The following is a 17,199-nucleotide window of genomic DNA, read 5'->3' as shown; positions in this document are numbered from 1 at the left end:
GCCGAGGCATCCTCTCCAGGCCCACAGAAACCAGGCACTGCTTTGTTGAGACGCCCGTTTCCCTTGGTATCCTCCAAATTAAGTGACGCTTTCTTCTATGACTAAGTTTTAAAGTCTATGCATTACTCTGTTGCCTACGTGTAACAGGGAAACTCCCTTTGACACAGAGTTTCACCAGGAGGCCACAGGCACTGCTCACAGCGTGGGCGTGGTGCTGCCTCAATTCCAATGGCTCCAAAAAGACGGGGACGCACGACATGCAGCTCTTGAGGGAGACGCCAGACCTACGCCCTTTCTTCAGCTTAGACGGGAGAAGGGCTTCCTTCCTCCTTCCTAAGGCTGCCGGTATGATTGCTCCATTTAAATCTGGTGAGAACCAACACTTACACGTGTGTTCACCTCCCCGTTACAGACTCAGTAAAAATGATGAAATGTGTTGCCACAAACGAATTTCACTTTGCCCCTCCTTTTTTCAGCGTGCCCCCAGTGTGTCCGGAGCCCCAGCTGCAGGTGGCGGATGCGGCAGAACCAATGAAGTGAGCGTCACGGCTGAACAAAAGGTGAAGCCAGCAGTTGGGCTTGAGTGTCCACGTGCCCTGAAGATTCTTCCTTTAACACTGGGCTCGGGAGGTCTGGCTTCGGAAAACAGACGACAACATATGGCTTCGAAACAAGGTCCCAGGCCATCCCCCCAGCCCATCACCACCAGTCCCAGGAGCTCGAGGGGCCGCTGGGCGCCCAGGGCCCGTGGTGCTCGCACTCCTGGTGGAGGGTCACAGCTTGTCGTCGGTCATCTCCAGGAACTGCGCATACACGTCCCGGACGCACTCCCCTTTGGGGTTGAACAGGAACTTGTAGTAGCTGCCGTCCGCACAGATCGCTGGGCAGAGGAGACCGTGTCACTCAGGGTGAAAAGCAAGCAGCCCGCACTGAGCTCACTGCACAGGCTGAGTGGAGGCTGAGCAGCCCCGAGGGATCTGTGGGTGGTGGGGGCACTCGACCGAGAACCCCACTGTTCTGGGGGGTCTGCATCTACTTCAGCTAGTGTGGCGATGGGGGAACCCTCTTTGGTCGCCGGTTCCAAGACCAAATGATCTGCCCCACTGACTGCCCGGGAAACCCCGGAGGGCAGGTGGCTGCGCGGACCCTGAGAGGGATGCACAGGACCCCCAGGAGAGAGGAAGGGCCACCAGTGGAGCTGGTGGGGCGCTGACCAAACCTGGGGGCCGCTCTCCTCTGGAAGGACCACTTACCAATGACAGCATTTGGCTCTGTTCCAAAGGCACAAATGCATGGAGAGCCTGAGGGAACCTGAAACTTGGAAAAACTCCACTTGGAACTGAAGTATTTTGGAAGGAAACTGGCTGATGCCAAACTGTGAGGACAGAAAGCAAAGAAAGGAAGTTACGGTCACATAACAAAGTTAGAGACACAGCTCTCTTTAATGTCGGCTTAGCCTTAATGACTTAAATTCTATTTTTGCTTTTAATCTTTATTTTTCACATGAAAAAACGAAGTCGTTACAAATGGGTTTATTATAAATCCAGAAACCATCAGCATCAGAAGGGGCACAGGGTTCTACTGCCACCAAATTAGTTTTCTGAACAGCTAACACAAGCATGACGGTTGGAGTTCAGGACCAAGTCCTACCTCATTGGAAGGTGCCTGGATCCTCATCAGACATTTTCTAAGGAGCTAGTGGAAGGGGAAGTTGTGATGCCACTGTCTTAGCATCAAGTAATCTGCACTGGTTTTCAGAGAATCAAATGAACGACCAAAGCAAAGCATCCCGACTGTGACCCAGACTGAGCGGGGCAACACCCAGGCAACGTTCTGTCCTCCTAACTGGAAAACCTACCTCGATTGTTTATTCCTTTTTGGATCTTCAGCTGCAAAAATGTGCACCGTGCCGTGGTCACTGGACACACAGATGAGAGAAGCGTCCTGATTGAAGTTAATGCTGCAGAGAAACCAGACGAAGCTCGGGTCTCAGGTGGACGCAGGAGTGAGCCCTGACCTCAGCCCGCCGTGGTCAGGACAGTCATTTTAAGAACCACCCCTCCTGACCAGCTGACGGGGCTCAGCACAGAACCAGATGGTCAAAGCCAGGGCACAGCCCCTCCTCCTCAGGTGCCAGGGAGAGGGAAGGGGCCCCCTGCAGACCACCCTGCCACCCCAGGGGCCCTGAGGCCACCCAAACATGGCACTTGAAGGAGAAAAACTCCCCTCCAACAACCCAGGCCCTATAGAGGTGGGCATCACGCAGGCTGGCTGGAGGGGCCCGAGAGCAGACAGATGGGAGAGCGGGCTGTACCAGAGGCCCCAAGGACACTACATCCAGATACTAGCTATGTTTTTATCACTCAGGCCCCAGTGCAGCTCCACACCTGCAAAGGCCACAGACACAAAGAGCGAAGTCCCGCCCAAGCAGGGGTGCAGCCCTGTCAGAGCTCCAGACACTGTGGGACATGTAACAACCACCACAGAGAGAGCAGGTCAGCCTCGCAGGAGGCTGAAGTGACTACAGACGGGCTAACTAGGCCTCCAGTGTTTGCCTGAAGATGCTACTGAAAAATAAGTTGGAGGGACAGTGAAGAGATGAAATAAAACAAGCAAATTCTGACAAATGCAGGACAATGGGTTCATGGTAATCATAATATTCTCTCTACCTTTGTGTATATTCCCATAATAAATAAACAGTTAAATTAGTAATAATAAAACAAGCTAATAAAACAGCCCCTACCAGCAGAGCAGCCCCCGCCCGCCTCGTGGGGGTAGTCCTGACTCTCCTCCAGATCACATAGGGCCCCTTCTCTAGGGTAAAACAACGTGCTTTCTTACCAATAAATATTAGCTGCTTGAGATCCTCTTCGTAGTTCCTGGATTAAATGCCCTGATGAAGTATCAAATATTCGTATAAGGGTCCCCTTTGAAAAACAGTGAAGGGTTTCATTATCAAAGATTCACAACTTTTTAGTTTTCTTGAAATGAGTTATATTCACAAACCCATTAACCCATCCGACCCTGTCCCAAACTCACCCACATCATCTAAAACTCAACTTTCCCTCTGTTGTCACCGAGAACAGACTGGAGTCTCTATAGTCCGACAGCAGCGGGCAGGGGCCGAGAGAGGGTCAGGGAGACCTGGGGCCCAGGCCCACAGGCGTGGCCCTCTCGGAGCCCCGTGCACACACTCCCCTGGCAGAGGCCCTGGGCTGTCTCACGCCCTGAGAGCCATCAGTTCACTCAATGTCCAGAGAAATGGCATCTTAATTATAATGCCCACAGCCAGTTAGAAAAACACTAATTCTACTGCCAAACAGATAGGGCACAACCAAATAAAATGACTTTTGGACCCTCTATGTCAACTATGACCCGCTTCCTGAGAAAGGTGGCTAAGAGCCTCTCAGGGGTCGGGATCTTCAGGGGAGGGCTGGTTTCCTGGGAGCCCGCACCCTACGGCGGGAGACGCCACTCTGGGGGCACCTCCATGGGGCAGGGACACCCACTTACTTTCTCAGATGCGGTCGCAATTCTTGTTCCCTGCAGGTTGAGAGCAATGCAGCTCAAGACGCCCTCATGGGCAGGAATGTCCACTGGAGGCTTCTCAGTGCTGGCCAGGTCCACGAGCTGCACGTGGCCCGTGTGCGTGCCCGGGAAGGCCAGGAGTGAGTTGTTACTATTGGGGCACAGGACACAGAGGCCTAAACAGAGACAAGGAAACGCGTCAAGGACTCAGGACCGTCTCAAAGCTTCTGCTCTTCCACGACCATACCTGCTCCCTGCCCTACAGGTCCCATGAAAAAGTAAGAATCATTCACAGCATCTTTTCCCTGTGAAGGGCAGCAGAGGGCCAAGCAGAGCTTCCTCCCACGAGACGGCTTCATAACTGGAAACATGTGCTGAACTTGCTACTGAATAACTTTATCAAATGTCTGTCTTTTGGGGTGTCAGCCACGAGAATGCAAAACTGTAAAATCTAAAAGTGAATCCTTAAAAAATAAATAAATAAAATAAAATAAAAATGAATCCAGTAACAGTAACATAAAAAAACCAAAACTGGGCTTCCCTGGTGGCGCAGTTGTTGAGAGTCTGCCTGCCAATGCAGGGGACACGGGTTCGTGCCCCGGTCCGGGAAGATCCCACATGCCGCGGAGCGGTTGGGCCCGTGAGCCATGGCCGCTGAGCCTGCGTGTCCGGAGCCTGTGCTCCACAACAGGAGAGGCCACTACAGTGAGAGGCCCGCGTACCACAAAAAAAAGAAAAAACAAAACCAAAAACCCAAAACTGAAGAATAAATTTAATGATAGATGTAAAAGACACTATAACACACTGCAAAGAAAAACCAAAGACCTGGTGGGCAGAGAGCTGTCCTGTGACCACAGCTTGGAACCTACCTTCATCCACCTACAGAGTAAGTGCAATCACAGTTAAAATCTCTGCAGGCTCTTCTGAAGAAACAGACAACCTGTCACTAAGTTATAAGGAAAGTAAAAGGTCCTAGAATAGCCCCCCAATTTCTTATAAAATAGGAACAACACTAGAGGACTTATACTACCTAATTTCAAGAATTATCTTGAAGTTCCAGGGACTTCCCTGGTGGTGCAGTAGTTAAGAATCCATCTGCCAATGCAGGGGACACGGGTTCGATCCCTGGTCCAGGAAGATCCCACATGCCACGGAGCAACTAAACCTGTGCACCACAACTACTGAGACTGAGCTCTAGAGCCTGCGAGCCACAACTACTGAGCCCACGTGCCACAACTACTGAAGCCCGCGCGCCTAGTGCCCGTGCTCCACGACAGAAGAAGCCACCGCAGTGAGAAGCCCGCACACTGCAACGAAGAGTAGCTCCCACTCGCCGCAACTAGAGAAAGCCTGCGCGCAGCAATGAAGACCCAACACAGCCAAAAATAAATAAATACATACATACATAAAAAAAAGAATTATCCTGAAGTTCCAGAAATCAAGGTCACCTGATATTGGCATAAGGAAAGAAACACAGACCACTGGAGCAGAATAAAGAGTCCAGAAGAATCTTACACTTATTTGATTAAAAAAAAAAAAGTATCAAGGTAATTTAATGCAGAAAAGATAGTCTTTTAAACAAATGGTAAAGGGACTTCTCTAAGCAAAAAAGAAAAGGCCACAAGCAGAAACATGAAAACTGTTAAAAGAAAAAAGCTCATTGGTTAAAGTAAATATAGAGTAAAAGTAATAATATCAATCACACACAAAGCTAGTGGGAAGGTTAAAAGACAAAGGTAGTAAAATCATCTACATCCACAATAAGTAAAGGATACACAAAGCAAAAAGATATAATGTCACAAACAGATTGTGGGGAGAGGGGAGTAGAATGCAGGGTTGTTAAAATGCATCTGAAATTAAGAGACCAGGCCATTTAAAATAATCACAGGTATATATACAGACTGCTATATATAAACCTCACGGTAACCACAAACCAAACATCTATAATAGATACACACACAAAAGAGAAAGGAATCCAAACATAACACTAAAGACAGTCATAAAATCACAAGGGAAGGGATTTTCCTGGTAGCACGGTGGTTAAGAATCCGCCTGCCAATGCAGGGGACACAGGTTTGATCCCTGGTCTGGGAAGATCCCACATGCCGCAGAGCAAAACTAAGCCCATGCACCACAACTACTGAGCCCGCATGCCACAACTACTGAAGCCTGCGTGCCTAGAGCCTGTGCTCCGCAATGAGAAGCCCACGCACCGCAATAAAGGGTAGCCCTGCTCGCCACAACTAGAGAAAGCCCATGCACAGCAGCGAAGACCCAGTGCAGCCAAAAAAAAAAAAAAAAAACACAAGGGAAGAGAACAAAAGAAAAAGGAACGAAAAAGACCTACCAAAACAACCCAAAACAATTTGTGGCAATAAGTACGTACCTATCAATAATTACTTTAAATGTAAATAGACTAAATGCTCCAATCAAAACACAGAGAGTGGATATATACACAATGAAATACTACTCAGCCATAAAAAAGGAATGACATCTTGCTATCTGCAGCAACATGGATGACCTAGAGGGTATTTTGCTAAGTGAAATAAGTCAGACAGAGAAAGACAGATACTGTACGTTACCACTTATATATGGAATCTAAAAAATAATTACAATATGACCCAGCAATTGTACTCCAAGAGAAATGAAAGAATACACCCACAAAAAGACCTGCATGTAAACATGTACAGCAGCTTCTATTTATAACAGCCAAAAATCTGGTATGGATCAACAGCTGTGGTATATCCATATGATGGTATACTACTCAGTAATAAAAAGGAGCAAAATAATAGCACACACACAAAAACATGGAGGAATCTAAAAAATATTAAGCTAAGAGGGCCTCCCTGGTGGCGCAGTGGTTGGGAGTCTGCCTGCTGATGCAGGGGACACTGGTTTGTGCCCCGGTCCGGGAGGATCCCACGTGCCGCGGAGCGGCTGGGCCCGTGAGCCATGGCCGCTGGGCCTGCGCGTCCGGAGCCTGTGCTCCGCAACGGGAGGGGCCACAGCAGTGAGAGGCCCGCGTACCGCAAAAAAAAAAAAAAAAAAAAAAATTAAGCTAAGAGAAAGATACCAAACACATCTGAAAAGGCAAAACCTGAAGGTCAGGTGGGGAAGGGCACAGCCTGGGGAAACTCCTGGGTGACGGGACTGTTCTGCCCTGACTGTGGTGGCAGCTACACAACTGTTTACAATGACTAAAGTTTATCAAATGATACACTTAAAATGAGTTTTATGTAAATTATACCTCAATAAAGCTAGAAGAAAAAACCCAAAAATTTTAAAAGCAAAGTTAAGATGATAAAATGAATAACAAAGTCAGCCACATGTAATCCACCAGCCAAAAGAAAAAGGGAAGGAAATGTCTCAGAACTTAATAAAAACATGGATTCCAGGGCTCACCATGGAGCTCCTGAATGGCTGACAGTGAAAAATCCCAAGAGGGACTCCGATGATCCTGGTGAGAGGCAGGGTCTTAGAACCACAGAAAGGAAGCTGGGCTGTGACCGCGGGAAGGTTCAGGGGAGAAGGTAGGGACCGAGATGGGGAGCTTGCATCTCCCAGACCCTTCCCCAGAGCCCCAGATGCCCCAGGACCCACCACTAGGGCGACACCACTCCAAGACCACCTGGAGGAGAGACGCCCAGCATGGGTCTGCGTCCCGCCTGGATCGGACCCAGGAAGCCAGTTTCTACCATCCATCCTCCTCTGGATTCTTACCTTTCGGGTTATAGCAGGTTTCAAAGACGTGCAACTGATGAGGATTGTGTGTGAATGTAAACACCTTGATCATAGAGTCCAAAACAACCACAATTCTGCAAAGACAAAAACACCATCAGAATTTCTCTCCCCCAAAGTGAAACTCAAACATTTTATGACTTTTGTTCTTATCATCTGGAAACAGAAACACCGCAAAGAGCAAATACAAGAGGGTCATTCCGGGGATTTCCCTGGTGGTCCAGTGGCTAAGGCTCCACGCTCCCAATGCAGGGGGCCTGGGTTCAATCCCTGGTCAGGGAACTAGATCCCACATGATGCAACTAGGAGTTCGCATGCTGCAACTAAAGATCCCGCATGCCACAACTAAGACCCAGCATGGCCTAATTAATTAATTAATTAATTAATTTAAAAAGAGGGTCATTCCTGAACCCAGGCACTGGGCATCAAGGTCTGCGGAGCAGGTTGGCAGGGAGCCTCTGGGCGCGAGGCTGGCACTAGGAATGAGCGCCTCTCACTGGCTGGAGGAAAGTATAGCCCGAGGGCTGGGAGGGCATTTTCATCAAATACTCTGTCTAGAGTAAGAACCAAGCAGGACACAAAGGCAGAAATTCTATCTTAACACACTTTTAGACACGTCTTGACAATCCAGAAATGTAAGAAAGTGGAATATCCTTGATTTGGCTCCAGGATTTGCATTATTACGAGCCCGTAAATGCTGACATTCCTGGAAGAAACAAGTCTACCTACGAGTGCAGGGATGACAGACCCCTATTCACACTTGTCTGGTTCAGCATCTGTCCTCCCACAGCCAAGTATAGCATGTAAATCATACCACAGCCGAGCACAACATGTAAATCATACCACAGCCGAGCACAACATGTAAATCATACCACAGCCGAGCACAACATGTAAATCATACCACAGCCGAGCACAACATGTAAATCACACCAAAATCCAAAGCGATGAAGCTCTGCTCTACCTCCATCAACATACTAGGAAAAACTCCTGTGTTCTCCTCAACCCCAGAGAGGCAACAGCTGAGAGAGACCTGCGACTTTCAACAGGTGAGACTCAATGACAGCTTCTCTGTGAGGAGTTCCTGAATTTTCCTTTAGTTTCAGATTGAAACATTTATGAGGCAGCATTTGGACAAGTGTGGGCTAAGAGGGAGGCAATTCAAGGTTCAAAACTCGAGTCCTCAGTCTGTACCTGTCGGGTGGGACGGCTGCCCTGAAGGACTGAGAGCTGAAGGGGCAGGGCTGGCCGGGGGCCGGGTCCACGGAGGTGCACTTCAGCCACGCCCACCGACCACTCACCTGTAAGTGATCCTGGGAGGCAAATAAAATTCACTGCCTTCCTTATGTCCTTGGGTTATAAACTACAGTCTCACGTTTTTATACATCGTTTTCCTGAACACTTCACTTCTCTTCCTTCAATATAAAATGATTTCAGCCATCTTCAGAGAAAGTGACTGTTCTACCTCTAAAAATGAGACACCAAACCTACCTATCTCGCCGTAATTTGGCAGCCTTGACTTCGGTAGAAAATTCTATTTCAATCACAGTCTTCTTCTTCAGGTCATCCCAGATCATCACTGAAACAGGAAAGAATGTATGAACATGGTAATGAACAGGCCAGGGGCGGGCTTGCTAAGGCCACTCCTGAAGGAGTCCTCACATCACAAACACCTGACTGGGAGCGGGTGGGGTGGGGGTGGGGTGCGGGGGGGTGCGGGGGGGTGCGGGGACACGAGGCTCTCCCACTGGCAGGACGGTCCCGCTCCCAGGTCTCAGACCGCGCCCCCCGCCCTCCTATTCAGCAACCACACACCTGCTCACGCCTCAGGCAGCCAGTCTCTGCCTCTCTATACACACAGGCATGCACACAGGCACTCAAGCGCACTTGAACCTCCTCCCTGCCAACCCTTGCCTAGTTTTTAGGCAAACTTCTCTCCGCCTCTCTTTCCTTGGTTCTACTAGACTGAGCCAAAAAGCAAGCCCAACCACAGGTACCAAGTGCTAGAGATAAACCTGGATTAAGAAAAGAAAGGGTCCGGCTGCGCTAGGAGGTCGCGCAGGCTGGAGGCCTCGGTCGGAGGGAAGGGAGAGGCAGCATCCAGGGGACAACATGCCAACTGCCAAGCAACTAGCCGACACTGGCTACAAGACCTCCTCCGCCTCCACGGTGCCCCTCACTGCTTACGGCAGCTACCTCTGCAGTGCCCGAGCCTACCACTATTTCCAGCGGCGCAGCTCCCAGCGCCAGGCTGCAGAAGAACAGAAGACCTCGCGAGTCCCGTAGAGCTGGGGGGCTTTTTTCCTTGAGCAGACAGACCTGAGGCATGCTGTGGAACGACCTCACCTGCAATCATTTCTGAATCAAGAGGATCAGGGCCTTAATGGTTTTCGAACTCTGCTGGGAAAAAGTGCCCACGTTTTCTCTGGTACAGTCAGTTTGGAGAGGCTACTGAATTGTAACAGGAATGGGAGGGTGAGGCACACCTACAGACATTAAATATTTTACCACGTCAAAAAAAAAAAGAAAAGAAAGGGTTCTTTCATGGGGAAATGAGACACATAAAAACCAGGGCCAGTGTTCTTCAGCCCTGACTGTTCTCGCTCTGCTTCAAGCTCTGGAGTATCTTCTGCTCACACTACAATCTTCCGTCAGGATGGATTAGCAGTTTATGTCCCAAGGGCTGAGACAATTTACAGACAACCCTGGAGGATGAAGAGCGTGTGTCCAGACCTCTTTTCCACTTGAAAAGCTGGGTACAAAGCGTGTGGGGTGAGGGAAATAAGCTCCCTAAACAGTCAGGTTACGGCTGACTGAGAATGGAAGGGAAGAATGTTTCCCCTAAAGGTCCCAACACCATGACCAACAACAGCCCGGTGGAATTCAGGGGTAAGTTTTGCCAGAATGGGTAAGTATCCTAAGTTTCAAATCAAGAGACCACTGAATACCAGCCTACCAGAACTGCCAAAACTATTATCAAGTAACCTAAGACGTATTTACTATCGAAGAGGTTAGCTATCATTTATAACCACTCAAAACTGAAGCGGAGAACAGTGCTCTTCTTGCTCCTTCAAACACCATCTTTGATAAACTTTTCCCATCGGCTCTTCCTTAAAGGGCACCAACGTGTCAGTGAGTAGACAGTTACCTTACTGAAAATAGTATCTTCCCCAAACCAGATGTTCACGACCCTCTGGGCAAAGGACACTCTACTCTTGAACACGAAAGCAATTCAGTGAACTTCCTCTGGCCCTGCAACCTAACACCAGAAAGCCTACAACTCAACACAAACGCAAACTGGCCCAAACCGGCCCAAACCAGACAGAAGCCCACAGATACGGATGTCAAGGGTGTCACAAATACGGGTGAACTCCATTTTCAGAAATGTCTGGAAACAGTGTGATGAAGCCCCAGAGGCAGCAGCACGAATTCTCATTCACAAAACAAAAGTGACCAGACACGATGCCTTGGGTAGTGAGAAAAATCCATGGCCTCTGAGGGCTGCGGGCTGCCCTACTGCAGGAAACCCAGAATTTTAAATGTACTGGGCGGGATCCTGAATGTCTGTCTCTTGATACAGTTCCTAATAGCAAAAAATATATTTCAAAATTCTGGACTTCCTCCTAAATGGAAAGGGCCTCTCTGCTCCCTGAACAGCACCCTGTCAGGACCCAGTGGGTCACCGTGACAAACCAGTCTCCTCCAGTCCTGTTTTATTCTGTTTTCACAAACCAAAGACACTAGATTCTTTACACTGTAACACCATGCATCTTAATTGATAATCGTTAAAATATTAAGCAGTAATTTTGACATTGAAAAAATGTATTTTTAATCTTACAAAAGTTTAAACAGACCAAGTTCTTTTTTAAAAATTGCCCTTAGCACACTACAAAAAGCTTAAATTTTACTCAAAATGTTCAGTTAGAAAACTGCTTTCTTCTAAAAAATATTTTTCTTCTGCAAAATTTCTGAGACTCTCACTTCTCGGAATTTTTTTTACTGAGAATAAGATGTTACAGGTGAAAGAGACCCCAGAGATTATCCGGTCCACTGCTCCCTTGGGGGCGGGGAGCAGTGACACCTCCCAACCGTGCCACAGGTGGGGCTAGGCTACTGACTCCTCACCAATGATCAATGATCAATGAAATTCTTCATATGACAAAGACTGATCCGGCAGCAGAATCTCTGCCCATCCCCAAGGAGCCCAAGTAATTCTTCTTTTTTTTTTTTATTTTTATTTTTTTTGCAGTACGCAGGCCTCTCACTGTTGTGGCCTCTCCCGTTGTGGAGCACAGGCTCCGGATGTGCAGGCCCAGCGGCCATGGCTCACGGGCCCAGCCGCTCCGCGGCACGTGGGATCTTCCCGGACCGGGGCACGAACCCGTGTCCCCTGTACCGGCAGGCGGACTCTCAACCACTGCGCCACCAGGGAAGCCCTTCTTCTTTTTTAAATATTTATTTATTTATTTATTTATTTTTGGCTGTGTTGGGTCTTCATTGCTGCGTGCGGGCTTTCTCTAGTTGTGGCGAGTGGGGGCTACTCTTCGTTGTGGTATGTGGACTTCTCATTGCGGTGGCTTCTCTTGTTGTGGAGCATGGGCTCTAGGCATGCAGGCTTCAGTAGTTGTGGCTCGCGGGCTCTAGAGCACAGGCTCAGTAGTTGCGGTGCCTGGGCTTAGCTGCTCCGCGGCATGTGGGATCTTCCCAGACCAAGGCTCAAACCCATGTCCCCTGTATTGGCAGGCGGATTCTTAACCACTGCACCACCAGGCGAGTCCCTCTCCTTTACTTTCAAAGAGCCACACTCTTTACAATACCATCTCTTTGAACAAAGACACACACACACACACACCAGGAACAACACTCCTCAACCCAGAGCCCAGCTGTTCTCTGTTCTATATATTTCTGTGAGTCAGTGGCTCTCTGCAGGAGAAGCAGCCTCCCCACACCTGGCTTTAAAAGGAACTCACAGCACAGGACGCCAACCGCAGAAGAACATCCAGAACAAAATGGCGCGAAGGCCCCCATCCAGACAACACAACTGAAAAGTACGTGCTCTATGTCCATGGGGACAAGTGACCCTGGTCACACGTTTCTTCTCCCAGGAGCAGCAGAGAAAAGACACTCTCTCTCTGGATGCTTCTTTCCCAGGGACTAGTCCTTCATGTGTCACAGGGCCACCATGGAAGATCCAATGTAGCCAGAGACACAAAGATACTCTAAGAAGTTCAAGAGAGGACTACACATGAGGTGCATAATTAAATGCAGGATTACTTTACCTTTGTTCGGAGGGTACTTCGGCTTTTTTCCACCACCAACTAAAGCTAAATAGTTGCAGCGAAATAACATTTCAATATGGCCAACTCCTCCTTCTAGAAATTCTGAAATGATAAAAATAAGTCAGTATGTATATTTTACAATAAAAAAAAGAAAAAAATAAAAACGTAACAGTCAGAATTTGATTTTTAATCAGTAATTTGTATCTGCCATTAGAAATGAGAATAGTGACCGGCTAGGAAAATAATTAGCTTCAGACCTCTCAGCATCCTGTCATCATGAACTGTATTTTCATGTGCAAACACTAGGAGCCTAAGAAGCCAATGTAGCAAAATGTATGAAATATCTGAGTTCGTATTTTAAGGTGCAGCAAAATTTGTAAGCTCTGAGGAAGTATGCTGTGATGCAAAAGCTGGAATTCCTTTTCACCACTTTAAACACCTCTTCGACTGGAAGTCCGAAATGCTCAAAAATGTTCACAAATTATGTGAAGACGAACATGTCAGCAGATTTTCAGCTGTGATCCACGACAGAAGGAAGCCCAACAGGCTCTCTCAGGGGAGCAACAGGAGCCCCCAGGAGGAGTGGGGGGGCTCAGGAAAGCACACTGTGCTCTGAATGGTTCCCATCGCAGCAGGGCCGCCCCACCCCATCTCCCCAGCTTCCACTCTGGTCTGTTGTGACCACAAGCTCCTGGGACAGTGAGGGGCAAGCCAGGAAACAAAACCTCTGAAAATCAGAAGTTAACCTAAAAATTGACTCCTACCTGTCCAGTCAGAGCCGCCCAAGATGGACTCAAAGTCCATCAGCTTGCTCAAGGAGAAGTTTCAAATTCAAGGCCTAGCAGAAACCCTAGAAAGGACTCTGTGCTTAACATTATCCACAAGGAACACAGTACTCCTTATAAACAATTTAATGGTCCTGTGACACACAAGCCACCTCAAGTAATTCTCACTGTAACAGGATGTGGCCACAGCCCAAACTCAAAGGACTACAATGCTTCAGTCCTTAAACCGCTCTCGGCTCAGTGTGCGGCCTCAGACCCATGACCACGCAGGAATCCTTCACCCCACAGTGCGGGACACGCCTCCATCGCCACAGGCACCACCTGGTTCCCTGGATGCACTCACTGGGCACAGGGAGACTAGCTGCTGGTTAACCTTCAGCCTTGGCCTTTACACTCTTGAAGAGATTACTGGACTCCAACAGACCAAAGCTGAGCAAAACTTGTAATAACCGGCTATTAAACAAATGCTGAGCACCAGTGGGGGAGAAGACGGTCCCTTCAGCAAACGCTTGTTGGGAAAACTGACAAAGAAGAATGAAGTTGACCCTTAACTTGTATCATGTACAAAAGCTAACTCAGGGGACTTCCCTGGTGGTGCTGTGGTTAAGAATCCGCCTGCCAATGGAGAGGACGGATCCCTGGTCTGTCGATGGGTTCGATCCCTGGTCCAGGAAGATCCCACATGCTGTGGAGCAGCTAAGCCCATGTGCCACAACTACTGAACCTGCGCTCTAGAGCACGCAAGCCACAACTACTGAAGCCCACGTGCCTAGAGCCTGTGCTCTGCAACAAGAGAAGCCGCCGCAATAAGAAGCCCACGCACTGCAACGAAGAGTAGCCCCCGCTCGCCGTGCACCTAGAGAAAGCCCACACACAGCAATGAAGACCCAACACAGCCAAAAATTAATTAATTAACTTAATTTTTTTAAAAAAAGCTAACTCAAAATGGGTTAAAGACCTAAATGTAAGATGATCCAAAACTACAAAACTCCTGGAAGAAAACAAAGGCAAAAAGCTTCATGGCACTGGACTTGGCAATGACTTCTTGGACATGACATCAAAAGCACAGACAACAGGGGCTTCCCTGGTGGCACAGTGGTTGAGAGTCCGCCTGCCGATACAGGGGACACGGGTTCATGTCCTGGTCTGGGAGGATCCCACGTCCCGCGGAGCGCCTGGGCCCATGAGCCATGGCCGCTGAGCCTGCGCGTCCGGAGCCTGTGCTCCGCAACGGGAGAGGCCACAATAGTGAGAGGCCCGCATACCGCCCCCCCCCAAAAAAAGCACAGACAACAAAAGCAAAAACAGACTGGGGCTTCCCTGGTGGTCCAGTGGTTAACATTCCACGCTCCCAGGGCAGGGGGCCCGGGTTCAATCCCTGGTCAGGGAACTAGATCCTGCATGCCGCAACCAAGAGCCTGCATGCTGCAACTAAATAAAAGATCCTGCATGCCGCAACTAAGACCCAGCGCAGGCAAGTAAATAAATAAAAAAAAATTTTTTAAAGCAAAAACAGACCAATGGGACTACATGAAACTTTAAAACCTTTTGTGCATTAAAGAACTTAAAGTGAAAAGGAACTCTACAAAATGGGAGAAACGTCTGCAAATCATATCCCTGATAACAGGTTAATATCAAAAATATATAAAGAGCTCCTACAACCCTAAAACAATAATAAAACAAAACAAAAAAAAGTCAAATAATTGGATTATAAAAAATGGGCAAAGGACTTGAATAGACATTTCTCCAAAGATGATATATGTGTTCAACACTCATGAAAAGATGCACATCACTAAATACAGAAATGCAAGTCAAAACCACAATGAGAACACGGTATATCTTTCCATCTGTTTGTGTCATCTTCAACTTCTTTCATCAGCATCTTAGTTTTAGGAGTACAAGCCTTTTGCCTCCTTAGGTAGGTTTATTCCTAGGTATTTTATTATTTTTGATGCAATGGTAAATGGAACTGTTTCCTTAATTTCTCTTTCTGATATTCTGTTGTCAGTGTGTTGTAGATGACACAAACATATGGAAAGATATACAGTGTTCTTGGACTGAAAGAATTGATATTGCTAAAATGACCATACTACCCAAGGCAATCTACAGATTCAATGCAATCCCTATAAAATTACCAATGGCATTTTTCACAGAATTAGAACAAAAAAGTTTTTAAATTTGTATGGAAACACAAAAGACCCCAAATAGCCAAAACAATCCTGAGAAAGAAGAACAGAGCTGGAAGAATCACACTTCCTGACTTCAGACTATACTACAAAGCTACAGTAATCAAAACAGTGTGGTATTGGCCCAAAAACAGACACATAGATCAATGGACCAAAACAGAGAGCCCAGAAACAAACCCACAAACTATGATCAATTAATCTATGACAAAGGAGGCAAGAATATACAAAGGAAAAAAGACAGTCTCTTCAATAAACAGTGCTGGGAAAACTGGACTGCTACACATAAAAGAATGAAATTAGAACATTCTCTAATACTATATACAAAAATAAACTCAAAATTGATTAAAAACCTAAATGTAGGTCTTCCCTGGTGGTCCAATGGTTAAGACTCCACACTTCCATTGCAGGGCACATGGGTTCGATCCCTGGTCAGGGAACTAAGATCCCCCATGACACATGGCGCTGCCAAAAAAACCCAAAACAACAACAACAACAACAAACCAAACCAAAAGAAAAAAACACACCTAAATGTTAGACCAGATACTATAAAACTCCTAGAGGAAAACATAGGCAGAACACTTTTTGACATAAATCACCGCAATATTTTTTTGGATCCATCTTCTTGAGTAATAGAAATAAAAACAAAAATAAACAAATGGGACCTAATTAAACTTAAAAGCTTTTGCACAGCAAAGGAAACCATAAACAAAACAAAAAGACGACCTACAGACTGGGAGAAAATATTTGCAAACGATGCTACTGAGAAGGGCTTAATTTCCAAAATATACAAACAGCTCATACAACTCAATAACAAAAAACCACAAACAACCCAATCAAAAGATGGGCAGAAGACCTAAACAGACATTTCTCCAAAGAAGACATACAGATGGCTAACAAGCACATGAAAAGATGCTCAATATCGCTAATTATTAGAGAAATGCAGATCAAAACTACAATGAGGTATCACCTAACACCAGTGAGAATGGGCATCATCAAAAAGTCTACAAATAATAAATGCTGGAGAGGATGTGGAGAAAAGGGAACCCTCCCACACTGTGGGTGGGAAAGCAAATTGGTGCAGCCACTATGGAGAACAATATGGAGGTTCCTTTAAAAACTAAAAATAGAGTTCACCATATTATCCTGCAATCCCACTCTTGGGCATATATCCAGAGAAAACTCTAATTCAAAAAGATACAATGCACCTCAATGTTTGCAGCAGCACTATTTACAATAACCAAGATGTGGAAGCAACCTAAATGTCCATCCACAGATGAAAGGATAAAGAAGATGTGATATATATATACATAATGGAATATTACTCAGACTTAAAAAAGAATGAAATAATGCCATTTGCAGCAACATGGATGGACTCAGAGATTACCATACTAAGTGAAGTCAGAAAGAGAAAGACAAATATATTATGGTATCACTTATATGTGGAATCTAAGAAAATGATACAAATGGGACTTCCCTGGTGGTCCAGTGGTTAAGAATCTGTCTTGCGATGCAGGGAACACCGGTTCGATCCCTGGTTGGGGAACTAAGATCCCACATGCTGCGGGGCAACTAAGCCCGCGTGCTGCAATGAAAGATCCCACGTGCTGCAACTAAGACCCAACGCAGCCAAAATATATAAATATTGTAAAAATAAAATAAAATAATTAAAAACTGATACAAATGAAC

General features: G+C 46.9%; 2 protein-coding genes across 2 annotated transcripts in view; one reads left to right on the top strand and one right to left on the bottom strand.

Moving 5' to 3' along the window:
* Positions 1–773: 773 nt before the first annotated feature.
* Positions 774–17,199, bottom strand: part of WDR45B (WD repeat domain 45B) — a gene marked incomplete at its 3' end in the record, with an annotated part of 35,152 nt that continues 18,726 nt past the window's right edge. The window contains exons 3-10 of the mRNA XM_079725998.1: positions 12,543–12,644; positions 8,755–8,842; positions 7,249–7,343; positions 3,514–3,704; positions 2,842–2,927; positions 1,859–1,960; positions 1,254–1,375; positions 774–880 (exon numbers count right to left, since the gene is read on the bottom strand). Coding sequence (XP_079582124.1) covers positions 774–880; positions 1,254–1,375; positions 1,859–1,960; positions 2,842–2,927; positions 3,514–3,704; positions 7,249–7,343; positions 8,755–8,842; positions 12,543–12,644 — 893 coding nt within the window. The remainder of the gene's footprint in view (positions 881–1,253; positions 1,376–1,858; positions 1,961–2,841; positions 2,928–3,513; positions 3,705–7,248; positions 7,344–8,754; positions 8,843–12,542; positions 12,645–17,199) is intronic.
* LOC307068003 (cytochrome c oxidase assembly protein COX14-like) lies at positions 9,376–9,549 on the top strand (the record flags this gene model as incomplete). The annotated part of the gene is made up of 1 exon (XM_079725618.1): positions 9,376–9,549. The coding sequence occupies one exon, from the start codon at positions 9,376–9,378 to the stop codon at positions 9,547–9,549; it is 174 nt and encodes a 57-aa protein (XP_079581744.1).

Source organism: Hyperoodon ampullatus (genome assembly GCF_949752795.1).
Source record: "Hyperoodon ampullatus genome assembly, chromosome: 19".
Lineage (NCBI taxonomy): Eukaryota > Metazoa > Chordata > Mammalia > Artiodactyla > Ziphiidae > Hyperoodon > Hyperoodon ampullatus.
The sequence above is the reverse complement of the archived record's forward strand: the minus strand, read 5'-3'. Positions and strand labels throughout refer to the sequence as shown.